The sequence below is a fragment of the Schistocerca piceifrons genome, chromosome 8 (genome assembly GCF_021461385.2).
Source record: "Schistocerca piceifrons isolate TAMUIC-IGC-003096 chromosome 8, iqSchPice1.1, whole genome shotgun sequence".
Classification (NCBI taxonomy): Eukaryota; Metazoa; Arthropoda; class Insecta; order Orthoptera; family Acrididae; genus Schistocerca; species Schistocerca piceifrons.
Window position 1 is genome coordinate 35,904,592 of NC_060145.1, and position 20,839 is coordinate 35,925,430.

The window sequence follows — 20,839 nt, forward strand, 5'->3', positions numbered from 1 at the left end:
GGAATACGCTCTTTCAAATTCTGAAGGTGGCAGGGGTAAAATACAGGGAGCGAAAGGCTATTTACAATTTGTACACAAACCAGATGGCAGTTATAAGAGTCGAGGGACATCAAAGGGAAGCAGTGGTTGGGAAGGGAGTGAGACAGGGGTGGAGCCTCTCCCCGATGTTATTCAATCTGTATATTGAGCAGGCAGTGAAGGAAACAAAAGAAAAACTCAGAGTAGGTATTAAAATCCATGGAGAAGAAATAAAAACTTTGAGGTTCGCCGATGACATTATAATTCTGTCAGAGACAGCAAAGGACTTGCAAGAGCAGTTCAACGGAATGGATAGTGTCTTGAAAGGATGATAAAAGATGAACATCAACAAAAGCTAAACGAGGACAATGGAATGTAGTCGAATTAAGTCAGGTCATGCTGAGGGAGTTACATTAGGTAATGAGACACTTAAAGTAGTAAAGGAGTTTTGCTATTTGGGGAGCAAAATAACTGATGATGGTCGAAGTAGAGAGGATATAAAATGTAGAATGGCAATGGCAAGGGAAGCATTTCTGAAGAAGAGAAATTTGTTAATATCGAGTATAGATTTAAGTGTCAGGAAGTCGTTTCTGAAAGTATTTGTTTGGAGTGTAGTCATGTATGGAAGTGAAACATGGACGATAAATATTTTGGGCAAGAAGAGAATTGAATCTTTCGAAATGTGGTGCTACAGAAGAATGCTGAAGATTACATGGGTATATCACATAACTAATGAGGAAGTGTTGAATAGGATTGGGGAGAAAAGACGTTTGTGGGACAATTTGACTAGAAGAAGGGATCGGTTGGTAGGACATGTTCTGAGGCATCAAGTGATCACCAGTTTAGTACTGGAGGGCAGTGTGGAGGGAAAAAATCTTAGAGGGACAACCAAGAGACGAATACACTAAGCAGATTCAGAAGGATGTAGGTTGCATTAGGAACTGGGAGATGAAGGATAGAGTAGCATGGAGAGCTGCATCAAACCAGTCTCAGCACTGAAGACCACAACAACCACAACAGCAGATAACTACGTCGACTACCAAGTTTCTCTACAGGGTGTTACAAAAAGGTACGGCCAAACTTTCAGGAAACATTCCTCACACACAAAGAAAGAAAATATGTTATGTGGACATGTGTCCGGAAACGCTTACTTTCCATGTTAGAGCTCACTTTATTACTTCTCTTCAAATCACATTAATCATGGAATGGAAACACACAGCAAAAGAACGTACCAGCGTGACTTCAAACACTTTGTTATTGGAAATGTTCAAAATGTCCTCCGTTAGCGAGGATACATGCATCCACCCTCCGCCGCATGGAATCCCTGATGCGCTGATGCAGCCCTGGAGAATGGCGTACTGTATCACAGCCGTCCACAATACGAGCACGAAGAGTCTCTACATTTGGTACCGGGGCTGCGTAGACAAGAGCTTTCAAATGCCTCCATAAATGAAAGTCAAGAGGGTTAAGGTCAGTAGAGCGTGGAGGCCATGGAATTGGTCCGCCTCTACCAATCTATCGGTTCAAATGGTTCAAATGGCTCTGAGCACTATGGGACTCAACATCTCAGGTCATAAGTCCCCTAGAACTTAGAACTACTTAAACCTAACTAACCTAAGGACATCACACACACCCATGCCCGAGGCAGGATTCGAACCTGCGACCGTAGCAGTCCCGCGGTTCCGGACTGCAGCGCCAGAACCGCACGGCCACCGCGGCCGGCCAATCCATCGGTCACCGAATCTGTTGTTGAGAAGCGTACGAACACTTCGACTGAAATGTGCAGGAGCTCCATCGTGCATGAACCACATGTTGTGTCGTACTTGTAAAGGCACATGTTCTAGCAGCACAGGTAGAGTATCCCGTATGAAATCATGATAAAGTGCTCCATTGAGCGTAGGTGGAAGAACATGGGGCCCCATCAAGACATAACCAACAATACCTGCCCAAACTTTCACAGAAAATCTGTGTTGATGACGTGATTGCACAATTGCGTGCGGATTCTCGTCAGCCCACACATCTTCATTGTGAAAATTTACAATTTGATCACGTTGGAATGAAGCTTCAACCGTAAAGAGAACATTTGCACTGAAATGAGGATTGACACATTGTTGGATGAACCATTCGCAGAAGTGTACCCGTGGAGGCCAATCAGCTGCTGATAGTGCCTGCACACGCTGTACATTCTACGGAAATAACTGGTTCTCTCGTAGCACTCTCCATGCAGTGACGTGGTCAACCTTACCTTGTACAGCAGCAACTTCTCTCATGCTGACATTAGGGTTATCGTCAACTGCCCGAAGAATTGCTTCGTCCATTGCAGGTGTCCTCGTCGTTCTAGGTCTTCCTCAGTCGCGAGTCATAGGCTGGAATGTTCCGTGCTCCCTAAGACGCCGATCAATTGCTTCGAACGTCTTCCTGTCGGGACACCTTCGTTCTGGAAATCTGTCTCGATACAAACGTACCGCGCCACGGCTATTGCCCCGTGCTAATCCATACATCAAATGGGCATCTGCCAACTCCGCATTTGTAAACATTGCACTGACTGCAAAACCACGATCGTGATGAACACTAACCTGTTGATGCTACGTACTGATGTACTTGATGCTAGTACTGTAGAGCAATGAGTCGCATGTCAACACAAGCACTGAAGTCAAGATTACCTTCCTTCAACTGGGCCAACTGGCGGTGAATCGAGGAAGTACAGTATATACTGACGAAACTAAAATGAGCTCTAACATGGAAATTAAGCGTTTCCGGACACATGTCCACATAACATCTTTTCTTTATTTGTGTGTGAGGAATGTTTCCTGAAAGCTTGGCCGTACCTTTTTGTAACACCCTGTATAACAGGATTCCAAGCAGAGTTTAGCTGATAACCGCTATCTCGATTGATGAGAGTCTCGTTGTCAGACAATCTTATTTCCACAGATTCATTGATAATCGAGCTCCAAAAATTTGATCTATGGGCCAAAATTTTTGTGTCGTTGTAATTCATGGAATGGTCTGTGGAAATACAATGTTCGGCGACTGCGGACTTGGTGGGTTGGAGAAGGCGTTCCTGCACAGTTCGTGTTGTTTTCCCTATATATGATTTGCCGCATTCACACGGAATTTTGTAAACAGCTGATTTACGCAGGCCTAGGTCGTCTTTTACGGATCCCACCAGTGATGAAATTTTGGAAGGAGGGTGAAAGATGACTCTCACTTGATAGTTTCTCAATATTCTGCCTATCTGTGAAGAAATATTCGCAATAAATGGTAGATAAGCAGTCGACCTGAAGGCCTCTTCCTCTTCCTTGTTCCGTCGTTTGTAGGTCTGCATCACTCTGTTCACTTGCCTAGTTGAAAAGCCTTTCTTCAGAAATACTTTTTGCAGGTGTTCCAGTTCCGCTTGAAGACCGTCGGCGACAGAGATGGTATGGGCACGGTGGATCAAGGTTTTGAGAATGCCCATTGTTTGTGCTGGACGGTGGCAACTAGTAGCTTGTAGATACAGATCTGGCCGGCCGAAGTGGCCGAGCGGTTCTAGGCGCTACAGTCTGGAACCACGCGCCCGCTGCGGTCGCAGGTTCGAATCCTGCCTCGGGCCTGGATGCGTGTGATGTCCTTAGGTTAGTTCGGTTTAAGTAGTTCTAAGTTCTAGGGGACTGATGACCACAGCAGTTAAGTCCCATAGTGCTCAGAGCCATTTTGAGATACAGATCTGTATGAGTGGTTCTCTGTACACCGAGTGACCAAGTGTGCCATCACTCTTACGTCGCATCAAGACGTCTAAAAATTGCGAACAACCATCTTTGTCTATCTCCATGGTAAACTTTATGTTTTCATGTATGGAGTTCATGTGACGTAAAAATTCTTGGAGACGGCTCAAACCATGAGGCCAGACTATAAAAGTGTCGTCAACGTGTCGCCAAAATACTGTCGGTTTAAAAGTGCTCTCTCTTCAAAATCTTCCATAAAAAGATTGGCCACCAGGGGAGACAAAGGACTCCCCATGGCGACACCATCAGATTGTTCGTAAATTTCATTGTTAAATATAAAACATGTAGAGGAAAGAGTGTGCTCAAACAACGCTGTACTGTCTGCACCAAACATATTGCCAATGAGGTGTAGTGTCCGAGCGGTCTAAGGGGCTGGAGTCATGGACTGTGCGGCTGGTCCCGGCGGAGGTTCGAGTCCTCCCTCGGGCGTGGGTGTGTGTGTTTGTCCTTAGGATAATTTAGGTTAAGTAGTGTGTAAGCTTAGGGACTGATGACCTCAGCAGTTAAGTCCCATAAGACTTCACACACATTTGTTTTTGACGTGTAGTGTTCCTTACTGCCATTTATGCACGTGCAAGAAACTGACAAGAGCCGCGTACGGCACATACCGCGCCACACAGCCAGAGGGGAGGCAGCACAGTCTCTTGAGGAGGGCTGTCGGTATCTGGCGGCGGATCTTTCTGCCGGTGTGACCGCCGCGGCGGCCTCGGAGCATCCGGCGCGCGCGGTCAGCGGCGGCTATAAAGCGCTGCTGGCGGGCTGAGCGGCGCACAGCTCGCTGCTCGACACGGACTCAGACACCGCCGCCAGCAGACATGGGCACAGCGTCCGCCGATGCCGCTGTCGCCGCAGCCAGCAGCTTCACCGCCGCGTCGCCAGCTGTAAGTGGCGCAGCCGGGCTGCCGACACCGGTACTGGACTCTGTAGTGATTTCGATCGTCGTCAGAACCTTGCGGACGTGCACGTAACACCACTCTAGAATCAGTGCTCTCTTGTCAAAGCAATGAATGCTTCGTAATATAAGCATTCGCCCGCGAAGTTCGCAGAAGCGTGCCAAATACACTTACGTGACAAAAGCCTTCGGATAAGTCCTAACGTCGTTTCGTTTCTTCTTCTGCCCAGCATAGTAAAACAACACGGCATGAGCTCAACAAGTGGTTGGAAGTCCCCATCAGAATTACTGAATCTTGCTGCCTCTGCAGACGTCCATAACTTCGAAAGTGTTGCCGGTGCAGGATTTTTTGTGCGAATTGACCTCCCAATCCACTACCATAAACGTTCGGTGGGATCATGTCGGGCGGTGTGGGTGGTCAAATCATTCACTCGGACCAGAAAGTTTTTCAAATCAACCACGAACAATTGTGGTGCGTTGACATGGTGTAGTCAGCCACAAAAATTCCACGGTTGTTTTGTAGCGTGAAGTCAGTGAGCTGCAAATGGTGTCCAAGTAGCCGATCATAACCATTTCCACTCAGTGATCGGTTTAGTTGGACCAGTAGTATAGAGAGAAGTTGCAGCATTACAAAATTGCAGCGAAATGCAGGAAGATCTGCAGCGGATAGGCACTTGGTGCAGGGACTGCCAACTGACCCTTAATATAGACAAATCTAATGTATTGCGAATATATAGAAAGAAGGATCCTTTATTGTATGATTATATGATAGCGGAACAAACACTGGTAGCAGTTACTTCTGTAAAATATCTGGTAGTATGCGTACGAACCGATTTGAATTGGAATGATCATGTAAAATTAATTGTTGGTAAGGCGGGTGCCAGGTTGAGCTTCATTGGGAGAGTTCTTAGAAAATGTAGTCCATCATCAAAGGAGGTGGCTTAAAAAACACTCGTTCGACCTATACTTGAGTATTGCTCATTAGTGTGGGATCCGTACCAGGTCGGGTTGACAGACGAGACAGGGAAGATCCAAAGAAGAGCAGCGCGTTTCGTCACAGGGTTATTTGGTAAGCGTGATAGCATTACGGAGATGTTTAGAAAACTCAAGTGGCAGACTCTGCAAGAGTGGTGCTCTGCATCGCGGTGTAGCTTCCTGTCCAGGTTTCGAGAGGGTGCGTTGCTGGATGAGGTATCGAATATATTGCTTCCCCCTACTTATACCTCCCGAGGAGATCACGAATGTAAAAGTAGAGAGACTCGAGCGCGCACGGAGGCTTTCTGGCAGTCGTTCTTCCCGCGAACCATACGCGACTGGAACAGGAAAGGGAGGTAATGACAGTGGCACGTAAAGTGCTCTCCGCCACACATCGTTGGGTGGCTTGCGGAGCATAAATGTAGATGCAGATGATGTAGGACCCAGTTCATTCCAAGTAAACACGGCCCACACCGTTACTGAGTCATCGCCAAATTGCACAGTGCTTGCTGATATTTTGGGTCCATGGATTCTTGGGATCTGCGCTGCTACCAACTGAAATCGGGATTTATTTGAATAGACCACGGTTTTACAGTCGTCTAGGATCCAACCCATATGGTCACGAACCTGGAATAGGCGATGAAAGCGATGTGCTGTTAGCAAAGGTGCTCGCGTCGATCGCCCGCTGCCATAGCCCATTAACGCCATATTTCTTATCCCTTAGGACAGTGCTGCAAACAATTGTGGCGCGTTGACATGGTGCAGTCATACACAAAAATTCCGTGGTTGTTTTGTAGCGTGTAGTCAGTGGGCTACAAATGGTGTCCAAGCAGCCGATCATAACCATTTCCACTCAGTGATCGGTTCAGTTGGACCAGAGGACACAGTCCACAGCCCACACCGTTATTGAGCCATCACCAGCTTGCACAGTGCTTGTTGACGTTTTGGGTCCATGGATCCTTGAGATCTGCGCTACACTCGAACCCTATCATCAGCTGTTACCAACTGAAATCGGGATTCATTTGAAAAGACCACGGTGTTACAGTCGTCTAGGATCCAACCGAAATGGTCACGAACCTGGAATAGGCGATGAAACCGATGTGCTGTTAGACCATTGACGCCAAATCTCTTATCCATTAGGACACTGCTGCAAAATTTCGCATCACTGTTCTAACGGACACGTTCTTCGTATATCACACGTTGATTTCTGTGGTTATTTTATGCAGTGTTGCTTGTCTGTTAGCACCGACAACATATACACTAACGCCGCTGCTCTCGGTCGTTAAGTGAATCTTGCTGGCCATTGCGTCGTCCGTGGGAGCATCGTCAAATACATATAGATGCTGGTGCTGATTCCGCATTTAACATTTGACGATGCCACTATGGCTGCAGTACATTCGGACTTTGTTTTTATTAAACAGATCTGATGATGGTCATTAAAGGCCGAAGCCGGTAATCTGTTATCAAACAGTTTCTGACCATAGACGTAAATTAAAAGAAACTTATTACATATACGGGTAACTGTTTTTTCGCGACGATGTCACAGCTTGTGAAACTTTGGTGCTTCTTGTCTTTAATGTCGTCAAGTTTAGGACTGCTAGTGTCCACAGAAGTGGTGTAGAGTTTAGAAAACTAGACTCGTATCCAAAAGGTGGTTTATTCTATTATCGGTTGAAGTCAGTTATGGGGTGTTTACTTTCTGAACGATAGTATCGATTTCGTTATACATTTTGTTCAGTTCAAGATTGCGCCAAGTCTGTAATGACCCCGTCGCGAACCAAAGGTTAAATCATAATCTGCACTCCTTCCTCAGATGGACAGTAGTCGACATGGTAGTGAAGTTCTTGATTAGGTCATCAGGGAGAAACGTTCAGGGAATTAGTCCTTAAAGCGCTCAAAAGTCAATCATGACTACCTTAACTCTAGTATTGTGGTCGACAGCTATGGCGTTGGTGAAGTTTCAGAGCTCATAGAAGGCTGGGTGCACGCATCACAATGCAGCAAGTAATTTGGCGCTTCATTGATGTAGGGCAACGAAACCTGATCGATCATGCTACCTCGTTTAAAAAGCTGTGTGTTGTTTACCATTGTTTAATAGCATGGTGGAGCTGATGCATTTCGTCAGCAATGATAACTAATGGAGCGGAGCACTCTGTAGCCTTTTTTAAGGAACTACCCAGTGTTCGCAAGAAGTGATTCAGAGAAACCTCTAATAGCTCAAATGTCGTTGACAGACCGCGACTTGATCTTACTGAATAAACGTCAGTGATATGACATTATCTCACTCAATGCTCTGACAAAGAAGTACACAAGACATCCTCACACAATCTGTTATCGATATATAACGTAATATATGCAGGAGCTTGGTACATTAAGGCCTCGTGTGTGCTATCGAAGTAAACACACAAAATCACCAACTCCCAGGAAGTCTAATACGTGATTCAAACAGATGCTAGAGAAGTACGTAGTTTGATTGTTCCATGACACATTCAGGGTATAGTTATTGGGAGTAGTACATTTGATTGCCAGATAATTAGCTGAGTGGAAAATGGGTCCTGTGGTACATCTACCACGCCTTTCATAGGCACACAGAGACCAAGTTGAGAGCAGTACTTCCAGCTGACAATGCGTCACCCCATCGGTTCCGAAGTTTGCGAGAAGCGCCCTTTGAACAAATCGCTACATGGCGATACTTGCCAGGCACCTAGATGTCATTTCACGTCAGTGATATACTGAGAATTTAAAACTTCGTTTAGGAAGATTTGGAAGTCTCAGGCACTGCCATGTTAACCTGCTGCACTGCCATTGTCAATCTTGGGTACGCAACGCTTGCGATGTTTTTATTAAATCGTATGACGACAAGTAGATGCCACCATCAGAATGGAAAGAAGTACCACACACTACGTGTCCCCTAAATCAGTTACACAGCAGTGTAACGTGTAGTTGAGAGGGGGCTGCAAATCAATAAAGGATATTTCAGGGTATATGCAAGCTGAGGGAAGACACAATGGATGTACAGCCTGACGAAGGAGGCAAGGAAACGCTACAAGTGGAGATAACGACATTCTAAACGAGTTGAAAACTGATCGTGATGGTGAACTTTATGGAGGATGTAGTGTGCTGCAGTGTGTTGACTACGGTGCGATATTTCATTGGCTGGTACATACGTTTCATTTGTAGCTACGCTGCTTAAGAAAGAGGACAATATTGCCACTTAGCTTTAACAAATAGTGCGATTTAATGAGTCGGCACCTCTCGTTCAGCTATAGGTACGATGAAAAAAGTCATATGATCAACGCAAGTGGTACGTCGCTCCAAGGACAGCAATGCAATTTGGGAACTTCCCGTCCGATCAGAACTACACTTCGCTGTGGGACTGGGTATCGACTCGGTAATCTAGGCCCGACTGAGGACCTGCTCTCACAGCTGCAACTCTACCGGTAGCTCACTCCTAGTTTCCAAACTTCGCAGAAGCAGTCCTGTAGACCTTGCTGTACTGACGTTCCTAGAAGAGAGCACATCGCGATGAAATGGTTTGTCCACATTGTCCAAGTAGGAGCCCCGTTCGGTGCGCGATTTTAACAACTGGGCTTCTTTCGGAGCAGAAACAAACGTTTATGAAAAAACGACATTGGGTCTATGGAGTGGGTGATTGATTCTTTTGTTAAATTTTTTTTGTTTATTTATAGACGCAATTTATAGACGTCAGAAACATGTGATTGCGTCTATAAATAAACAAAAAAATAATAAACAAAATTTTTTTACTAGAGGAACGTTTACTCTGGAGTCGAATGTGACTAAAGCTGGAGCCTATTTTTCCTTTGCCGAGTCGATGACTAAGATACATGCCGTTTGCTGAAATAATCTTCTGGTGCAATTTTCGGTATTTATATATGCGTCTCACCGTTCTATAATATCCTTTACAAAAAGAGATTTTATTTGATTTAATGGACACTCCTAGCGATTTTTCTTAATAAATACCAAGTAAAAATTAGTAAAAAAATCTGCGATCTGTGACAGTAAATTAACAATGCCTGAACTAATACTTTTGATCTGTTGACATATTGTTAATATCTCTATCATTCACAACCTGTGCTCTTCCAGCTGAGCTATCCGAACATGATACCCACATCCTTAGCATACCTCTGGCCTTCTCTCTTTCTATTACAAAGTTTTGCAGCAGCACTCCTGATCATGACAGGTAACCTCTAACATTGAACTAAGAGGTTAAACCAAGATAATTACAGGCATTCTGCTATAGCAAGAAGTATCTCATATTGAAAGCAATTCTTGGAGTGTGGGGATTATTCCGTATCAGTCCTAATATAGTGTGGCTTCGGCTGATAAACTCTGATCCACGTTAATGTACATACCGAAGCTTGAATTACGATGTGGTACACTTAACGTTTCATCCATTTCCGATTTTAGTTGTAGCCAGTACTATTAACTGAAGGGAAATTTCACAACTTCATTTCCACTGATGTTAAATAGTGGGAAAGTAAGTAGCGCAGTGTAGTAGCAAAATAGACAAGGACAGAGATGACGTTAGAGCACATACGTTTATTCTTGTATAATATATTCCATGAGAAAAGCTAAACGTAAGACAATGAGGTTTTTTTAATAAATGTCTTAGAACTATTGGGCAACGGCCTTGTCGCAGTGGATACACCGGTTCCCGTCAGATCACCGAAGCTAACCGCTTTCGGGCGTGCCCGGCACTTGGATGGGTGACCATCCGGGCCGCCATGCGCTGTTGCCATTTTCTGGGGTGCACCGAGCCTCGTGATACCAATTGAGGAGCTACTCGACCGAATAGTAGCGGCTCCGGTCACAGAGCGGCGTGCTGACCGCACGTCTCCCTCCCCCCTCCCCCCCTCCCGACCCACTTACTGCATCATCAGCCACAGATGACACGGCGGTCGGATGGTCCCGATGGGCCACTGTTGGCGAGAAGACTGAGTGCTTTTCTAGAACTACTCAGTTCCATCAGCTGAAGCATGGGTATAAAACATTGCGAGAGTAAATATTTATGAGTACATTACAGTTTTTCTAGATCTACGGACTTTCATGTAACGTACTAGTTTATGTTATCGATACCACCAATTTAGTTTACTGTCACCTGGACAAATTTTCACCCTTTACAGTACACTTGTCGTCCTATCGTGTCACACGGCCTTCTCATGCCTATTTACGTTATGAAACCGATGAGTAAAATCACAGGGTTCACAGCCAAACATTGTACACAAGTTCTTGAATGCCCCTGAAATGTCGGATTTCACAGCAGCTGACCTTATGGTCAAAGGACAGGGGGAAATCGCAAACTAATGCAAGATTATTACTTAACTGATTACATGTAATTGCAATGGGCTCCCAAAATTATTATTAAACTTTCAGCACTCGTAAAACAATGTATCCTCATAAATTACAAAAAGGAACATTTTTTCTCCAATAAACAAAATTTGAGGAATTACTTAGCTACAACAACCGATCGGGGTGGCATAGAAGTTAGGACACTGGACTCTCATTCTGAAGGACGACAGTTCATACACGCGTCCAGCCATCCAGAAATAGGTTTGCCATGATTTCCCTAAATCCCCTCAGGGAAATGTCGGAATGATTCCTTTGGAAGGGCACGACCGATGTCCTTTCCTCTCCGTGAAACATTCAGTACCTGTGCTCCGTCAGTAATGATCTTGATGTCGAGCCGACGCTAAATTCTTCCTTCCTTTTTTTAGTTACAACAGAATAAATCAATAGACGACTTGACATCCATATGCTGCCGTTACAGCATGGTGAACTGATACGAGGAATTTGAAATATTCACACTTCAGTTATACACGTAGGATTACAAATTAGCGCTGAAACGGACAAGTTTCTATTTCCTTCTCTGTGGCATTAGATAATTCTCTCTGGAGCATAATTAACTCTGAGCCACGGTTCTTGACACTGTTACTGCTAGAGTACTGCTGTGCAGTATGGGATCCTTACCAGATAGGACTGACGAAGGACATCGAGAAAGTTCAAAGAATGGCAGCTCGTTTTGTATTATCGTGAAGTAGGAGAGGAGGAGTGTCACGTATATGATATGCGAGTTGGTGCTGCAATCATTAAAACAAAGGCTTTTTCCGTTGCTGCTAGATCTTTTCACGAAATTTCAATCTCGAACATTCTCTTTCGAATGCGAAAATATTTTGTTGACACCCATCTACTTAGGGAGAAATAATAATTGTAATAAAATAAGAGAAATCAGAGCTCGCACGGAAATATTTAAGTGCTCGTTTTTCCCGTGTTCTGTTCGAGAGTGGAACGGTAAAGAAATAGCTTGAAGGCGCTTCATGGAATTCTTTGCAGGCAGGTAAGTGTGAGCTGCAGTGTAGTCGTGTAGATACCATATCACGTAGATGCAGATGTCAGCAGACCTTATTGCCACATGTACAGGAATATTGAAATCTACAAGTATGTGCTGAAAAATACTGCCTCCGAATTTTTCATTCTGTTCCCGCTATCGGTTGTGGTATTACATGTAGCGCACATTAATCGGACTACTTTCGCCCTCCGCTGACGCAAGTTGCAAGGCTCTGCCGCTAGAGGGCTCCTCATTGTACCGCGAAACTTGTCGTTGTGTAAAATAGCTATGTCGATGCATGAGAGGCTCTCAGAAAACTAAAAGCTCGAATACGAACAGTTCTTCCACAGCATCACAATACCAGACCATACCCAAGGGCTGCGACCTGTGCAAGAATCAGACACCTAGGGTTCACTGCCATGCATCATACTCCATACACACCTGACTTGACTCCATCCGATTTTCACCAGTTTCCAAAGCTTAAAGGACACCTTCGAGCACTTCACTTCGGTAATGATGAAGTGGTGCAAGCAGAGGTGATATTGTGGCTTTGTCAACAATAATGTCGAACGTTCTACAACGACGGTATCAACAAACTGGTCTCTCATTACTATATTGAGAGATAAATTTTTAGACATGAAGATTTAAGACATAGAGTGTTAATAATGTTTCTTTAACTTAAAAATGATTTAAAAGTTTTCACATAAAAAAATTTGTAGCATTGTTTATCAGCACGACCTATTAGGATTCGTAACTATACAGAAGTAACCGGCTATTTCCATGAAGGCATGAGTTCCGCACTGTTGGTGCACATTTTGGTAAACACACGATGCGCGGTATTGGCAGTATCTTTAGTCACGGCCCGATACAGGTAATTGGTTACGACGGTGGATAATCCGTAATTGGTTACCTCGTGCAGAAGCATGAAACCGGAATTTGCCTGCAATAATCGCACGTCTGTTGTTCGAAACTAACAATATTTTATTGAAAACAATCTCCATTGTTATTTACACATTTCTCCAACCTCCCCTTCAGGCTATGAATGCCACGCCGAAAAAACAGTTCTCCTTTTGAAGGAAACCAGTCAGCGAGACATTTTCGTACATTTCCATACGAATTGAAGCGTTGTTCAGTGAAAGCGTGTCCCAGTGATGCAAACAGATGATAATCGGACGGAGCCAAGTCTGGAGAATAAGCAGCATGCCCTAGTATTTCCCAACTGAACGCCTCGATCGCCTCCGTGACCCGTTTTGCTGTGTGTGATGGGGCGTTATCATGGAGCAATATGACTTTGTGTTGCCTTTTTCCATATTCCGGTCGTTTCTCACGTAACGCTCGATTTGAATCGATCATTTGCTGTTGGTAGCGATCAGTGTTGACGGTTTCATCAGGTTTTAGTAGCTCATAATAGACGACACCCTTCTGATCTCACCAAACACAGAGCACTGTATTTTTTCCAAAGAAATTTGGTCTTGCAGTGGCTGTCGACGATTTGCCTGAATTCGCCCATGATTAACGACGCTTAGGATTCTTAAAATATATCCATTTCTCATCACTATACGATGGAGAAACGACTTTCTTTTGTACTTGGCAAGCAGCATTTCACAAGTGGTCATTCGATTTGCTTGCTTTCATTCAGATCATGCAAAAGCCATTTTCCCAGTTTCTTCACCTTTTCCATAGATTTCAACCGAAGACAAACGACTTTCTGCGTCACATTCAATTGTTCTGCGAGTCCGTGTTGAGTTCGAGTATCATCTTCATCCAGTAAGGCCTGCAATTAGTTGTCTTCTAACTTTTTCGGTGGTTTCCCACGCTCGTCGCTTCCAACGTCAAAATCACTACTTTTAAATTTTTTGAACTGCTCGAAACACTGTGTTTTACCAAGCGCATGTTCGCCGAAAGCTTCGACAAGCATTCGATGCCATTTGGGGCAGTTTTCTCCGAATGACAACAGGAAACCGATGCTGTTCGCAAATCGTAGTTTGTAGGCACCAAACTCGACAGGTTTACGGGTTTGAAACAAATACCGATGTATGGAACTTGGGTTACTGTGTGTTGACATTCGTCGTCAGCCTTAACAGGAGGCAGATGGCGCTGCAGACGCGGTCTGCCGCCCGCTGTGGCCGAACGGTTCTAGGCGCTTCAGTCTGGAACCGCGCTGCTGCTACGATCGCTGGTTCGGATCCTGCCTCGGGCATGGATGTGTGTGATGTCCTTAGGTCAGTAAGGTTTAAGTAGTTCTAAGTCTAGGGGACTGATGACCTCAGATGTTAAGTCTGATAGTGCTTCGAGCCATTTGCACCATTTTGAAGACGCAGTCTCACGGGCCCTACACCATCGACAGGGTGGTCCAAATATGTCACGAAATAATCGTCAAACGGAAAAACCACAAAGGACGAAACTTGTCAAGCTTTAAGGGGGAAACCAGATGGCGCTGTGGTTGGGCCGCTATACGGCGCTGCCTTAGGTCAAACGGATATCAACTCCGTTTTCTTAAATAGGAACCGCCATTTTTTTTATTACACATTCGTGTAGTACGTAAAGAAATATGAATGTTTTAGGTGCACCACTTTTTTCGCTTTATGATAGATGGCGCTGTAATAGCCACATACATATGGCTCACAATTTTAGACGAACAGTTGGTAATAGCTAGGTTGTTTAAATTAAAATACAGAACGTAGGTGCTTTTAAACATTTTATTTCGGTTGTTCCAATGTGATACATGTACCTTTGTGAATTTATCATTTCTAAGATCGAAGACTGTTACAGCGTGATTACCTGTAGATACCACATTAATGCAATAAATGCTCAAAATGATGTCCATCAACCTCAATGCATTTGGCAATACGTGTAACGACATTTCTCTCAACAGCGAGTAGTTCGCACATGCATTGACAATGCGCTGACGCAAGTTGTCAGGCGCTGTCGGTGGATGACGATAGTAAATATCCTTCAACTTTCCCCACAGAAAGAAATCCGGGGACGTCAGATCTGGTGAACGTGCGGGCCATGCTATGATGCTTCGACGACCAATCCACCTGTCAGGAAATAGGCAATTCAATACCGCTTCAACCGCACGCGAGCTATGTGCCGGACATCTATCATGTTGGAAGTATATCGCCATTCTGTCATGCAGTGAAACATCTTGTAGTAACATCGGTAGAACATTACGTAGGAAATCAGCATACATTGCACCATTTAGATTGCCACCGATAAAATGGGGACCAATTATCCTTCCACCCATAATGCCGCACTATACATTAACCCGCCAAGGTCGCTGATGTTCCACTTGTCGCCCAATAGTGCATATTATGCCGGTTTACGTTAACGCTGTTGGTGAATGTCGCTTCCTCGCTAAATAGAGCGCGTGCAAAAAATCTGTCATCGTCCCGTAATTTCTCCTGTGCCCAATGTCAGAACTTTACACGACGTTCAAAGTCGTCGCCATGCAATTCCTGGTGCATAGAAATATGGTACGGGTGCAATCGATGTTGATGTAGCATTCTCAACACCGACGTTTTTGAAATTCCTATCCTCGCGCAATTTGTCTGCTACTGATGTGTGGATTAGCCGCGACAGCAGCTAAAACACCAACTTGGACATCACCATTTGTTACAGGTCGTGGTTGACGTTTCACATGTGGTTGAACACTTCCTGTTTCCTTAAATAACGTAACTATCCGGCGAACGGTCCGGACACTTGGATGATGTCGTCCAGGATACCGAGCACCATAAACAGCACATTCCCGGTGGGCTTTTTGATCACAATAGCTGTACATCAACACGATATCGACCTTTTCGGCTATTGGTAAACGGTCCATTTTAACACGGGTAATGTATCACGAAGCAAATACCGTCCGCACTGGCGGAATGTTACCACGAATGATACCACGTACTTGGACGTTTGTGACTATTACAGCGCCACCTGTCACAAAGCGAAAAAAGTGGTCCAACTAAAACATTCATATTTCTTTACGTACTACACGAATGTGTAACAAATAATGGGGGTTCCTATTTTTAAAAACGCAGTTGATATCCGTTTGACCTATGGCAGCGCCATATAGCGGGCCAACCATAGCGCCATCTCGTTCCCCCTTTCGCGCTAGGCGAGTTTCGTCCTTTGTAGTTTTTTCGTTTGATGCTTATTTCGTGAGATATTTGGCCCGGTCACTTACAATGGACCACCCTGTATAGGGAAATTCCGGTTTCATACTCTACACTTAGTATTTAATCGAGTTACACGCCACTTCTACCTGACATTACGCTACACCTCGTTGCAGGAGGCGTTACCCATGAGACACCGGCGCGCCTGGGTGCGGCAGCTGCTGCTGTCGCTGCTGCTGTTGCTGCTGTCGTGCAGCAGTCGTGTTGCGGGGCAGCAGGCGGCCCCGCCGGAGGGCTCAGAGTACCTCGACGTGCGCCCCAACGGGGACTTCCGGTTCGGCTACAACAACGGTACGTACTGCGGTACAGCAACTGCCCATCACATACACTGTACACCTCTCTACAAGCCAGTTCTGTAGTTTGCAATAATGCCTTAGAGACGTAGGAGCTATGGCCACATCCTTTTCAAGTTCTGTACACGGTTTATATTACAGTATCCTTTGACTTTCATGTAATCCAGCGTAAAACGGCACACACTTTAATAAACACAGAATACACGATTTTCTCAAGTAAACAGAGCTGTTGTACATCTGTTCAAGACGAAATTGAAAGTTGCGATGAAATTTTGTTTGAGAGAAAAAATTGAGAGGAATAAAGTTAAACCAAAAGCAAAGTAGAATCTTGTAATAACGTTACATTTCAGTAGTTAATGTAGAAGACTGCATAGTAACTCACTACAAGGAGAAAACTGTCCAAGAATTTCTTTGAATTTATGTGTAGCGCAAGACGGGAAACAGGCAGTTGACGGGTAATAACGAAGAAAAAAGTGATATTCCAGAATTAACACTAGATGATGTGTACAGGGCCACTTAACGAATGAAGAAAGGCAGATGATACTGTTCCACTAGAACTAGTGAAAACTGGAGGGAAAGTAACACACACAAGCGCAATTGGGAACTGCTAAAACAGTTTAATTCAGCCACGTTTGCACTTAAAGTCATTGCAAATCTTGGAGAAACAAATCAGTGAGTTGACATATTTTGCCTATTTTCATTCGATAATACACTACTGGCCATTAAAATTGCTACACCACGAAGATGACGTGCTACAGACGCGAAATTTAACCCACAGGAAGAAGATGCTGTGATATGCAAATGGTTAGATTTTCAGAGCATTCACACAAGGTTGGCGCCGGTGGCGACTCCTACAACGTGCTTACATGGGGAAAGTTACCAACCGATTTCTCATACACAAACAGCAGCTGACCGGTGTTGCCTGGTAAAACGTTGTTGTGATGCCTCGTGTAAGGAGGAGAAATACGTACCATCACTTTTCCGACTTTGATAAAGGTCGGATTGTAGCCTATCGCGATTGCGGTTTACTGTATCGCGACATTGCTGCTCGCGTTAGTCGAGATCCAATGACTGTTAGCAGAATATGGAATCGGTGGGTTCAGGAGTGTAATACAGAGCGCCGTGTTGGATCCCAGCGGCCTCGTATCACTATCAGTCGAGATGACAGGCATCTTATCAGCATGGCTGTAACGAGTAAACAGATGGGGACGTTTGCAAGACAAGAACCATCTGTACGAACAATTCGACGACGTTTGCAGCAGCATGGACTATCAGCTCGGAGACCGTGGCTGCAGTTACCCTTGACGCTACATCACAGACAGGAGCGCCTGCGATGGTGTACTCAACGACGAACCTGGGTGCACGAATGGCAAAACGTCATTTTTTCGGATGAATCCAGGTTCTGTTTACAGCATCATGATGCTCGCATCCGTGTTTGGCGACATCGAGGTGAACGGACATTGGAAGCGTGTATTCGTCATCGCCATTCGGGCGTATCACCCGGCGTGATGGTATGGGGTGCCATTCTTTACACGTCTCGGTCACCTCTTGTTCGCACTGACGGCACTTTGAACAGTGGACGTTACATTTCGGATGTGTTACGACCCGTGCCTCTGCCCTTCATTCGATCCCTGCGAAACCCTACATTTCAGCAGGATAATGCACGACCGCATGTTGCAGGTCTTGTACGGGCCTTTCTGGATACAGGAAACGTTCGACTGCTGCCCTGGCCAGCACATTCTCCAGATCTCTCACCAACTGAAAAGGTTTGGTCAATGGTGGCCGAGCAACTGGCTCGTCACAATACGCCAGTCACTACTCTTGATGAACTGTGGTATCGTGTTGAAGCGGCATGGGCAGCTGTACCTGTACACGCCATCCAAGCTCTGTTTGACTCAATGCCCAGGCGTATCAAGGCCGATATTGCGGCCAGAGGTGGTTGTTCTGGGTAACGATTTTCAGGATCTATGCACCCAAATTGCGTGAAAATGTAATCACATGTCAGTTCTAGTATAATATATTTGTCCAATGAATCCCCGTTTATCATCTGCATTTCTTCTTGGTGTAGCAATTTTAATGGCCAGTAGTGTATCATACGAAATAGTATTCTGGGGTAACTCCTCTTTAAGATAGAAAGCCTCCACAGCTCAAAAAGGTGCTCGAAGAATAATATGTGGTGCTCATCCACGATCGTCTTGTAGACATCTGTTTTCAGGAGCTGGACATTGTGACTGTCGTTCCACATCGTGTTCATTACTCATGAAGTTCGATGTGAATACCCGTGTTCGTTCCCTCATGAAGACTGACGTGAATACTCCACTACAATTTAGATGGGACAATGATATGCATAATTACAATAACACAAGGAATAATGACCCAGTACTCCACATTACAGTTGTCTTTAGCACAAAAAAGAGGTCACAATGTTGAAACAAAAATTTTTGATCATTTAGCCGCGGCTATAAAATGTCTGACAGACAGCAAAGTAAATTTTGAAAATAATCTGAAAATGTTTCTCCTTGATATTTGCTTTTGTTCCGTAGAAGAATTTCTATTATTGTGATGTATAAAAGGTGGTGGATAAGAATTACTAACATCTGTACATAAAAAAATACCGCTTGTAAGTTTTCGCCATTTAACGATATTCACGAATTAATTTGCGGTGGAATGCAAAACGACTCGTTCCACCTCGTTACAATTTATCGTGTAAAATGGTCCACAGAACATGAAAGGAACTAACTAATACAAAATGACTTGCAAAAAGTTCACAGACAGTCTTAGGATAAACACAGTCCTTCAGAATTGGGAAGGATTCTATTTCACACGAAAGGTCACAGATAAGGCACATAATAACCAAAAACCCCAGAAGTCCGTTCTTTCACACCTCTACAGCTCACTGAAGGCGCCATTTTAGCGAGTGCGTGCACTGTCACTAACACCAACACTTTCCAAGAAACTGTTAAGCATGGTGGTACATCGCCTTCCTTCTTACCTGTAGTTCGGAGACATCTCAACAGACAGTATGGTGAAAGAAGGGCCGGCCGAGGATTTCCAACCGTGTGGCCGCCAGATCGCCGGATTTATCTCCTATGGATTACTTGTTGCGAAGTCACACGCGAGGCTTAATTTACTAAAGTCCTGTAGAGACACAAGAAGACCTGCTGGCACGAATCCTAGCCACTGCACTGGAAATTGAAGAGACCATGTGGGATGGAGAGTGTGTACCAGAACATGATTCGTAGAAACAACGTCTGTAACAACGTTGATGGACACCACATCGGGCAGCTTTTGTAGTGCATCAGTGCTGTTCTAAATGTACAGTACACTGGGGTGTTTTTTGTTTTGGAATAATGTATACACGTATTGTTTAAGTGTTAACACAAACAAATCTGCTTAAGTCATAAATGGACGTTTCGTTGTTTCCTTTTGGATTGGTTCAAATGGCTCTGAGCACTATGGGACTTAACTTCTAAGGTCATCAGTCCCCTAGAACTTAGAACTACTTAAACCTAACTATCCTAAGGACATGACACACATCCATGCCCGAGGCAGGATTCGAACCTCCGACCGTAGCGGTCACGCGGTTCCAAACTGAACCTTTTGGATTATTACCAAATAAATGCACTGTATCACACCTAATTCAATTCTCAAGCGAAATTGCTTGATTAAACATTTGAATTGAAACCATCGTAGAACGGAAACGGTACGTCGCCTGACTTGGGTTCCTATTCAAAATATTAGATTTCCGAACACCCTGTATATGCCCCGTGTGTTGTCATACAATCGAATAAACCATTCCACATGTTCATCCAAACGTGGAATAATACATCTGCATTGCAGTCTTAGATCGAAAACATCGTAATAAATGCAAATTACTAAATATTCTCATGTGTAAGGTACAAAATTTCCACATTCAGTCTGAATGTCATTTACATTGCATTAGCGAATCGGAACTTAAAACTGTTCAAAGCAAAGAGAGCTCTGGCCCAAGCCACAAGCAAGGGGCGATACACTTTGATGTAATTAACTATGTTACCAAACTCACAGCAGTATTCCACAAACCTGTTATCTGCTCCACTGTGCAGTACACCGTGCTCTGGCGTTGGCCGCCTGCAGTGGAGTGGAGCGAGTGACAAACAACCGGTGCGCTCGAAATTTAAAAGCTGTAAATTCAGAATGTCGCAACTGCGTACTGTCAGAACTAGGGCCAAAATTTTCGCGAGGGATCGATTCCTGGGGTATCTTGTAAGTGTGCTTTCCCCTCCCCCCTTGAAAGACGAGGTCAAGTTGAAGATGTCTCCCTATTAGATGCAACGGGACTGCAGGCGTAACAGCCAAGGAGGGTTTCATACTGAATATTTTGCAAAAAGTTAATTCTACGTGAG

At 44.5% G+C, this 20,839-nt stretch overlaps 1 protein-coding gene across 1 annotated transcript in view; it reads left to right on the top strand.

The window, feature by feature from the left end:
* The first annotated feature begins 4,583 nt into the window (after positions 1-4,583).
* The window catches only part of LOC124711549 (collagen alpha-1(I) chain-like), a 125,898-nt gene continuing 109,642 nt past the window's right edge, over positions 4,584-20,839 (top strand). The window contains exons 1-2 of the mRNA XM_047241685.1: positions 4,584-4,663; positions 16,278-16,452. Of these exons, the coding sequence (XP_047097641.1) occupies positions 4,598-4,663; positions 16,278-16,452 (241 nt within the window). The 5' untranslated portion in view covers positions 4,584-4,597. The remainder of the gene's footprint in view (positions 4,664-16,277; positions 16,453-20,839) is intronic.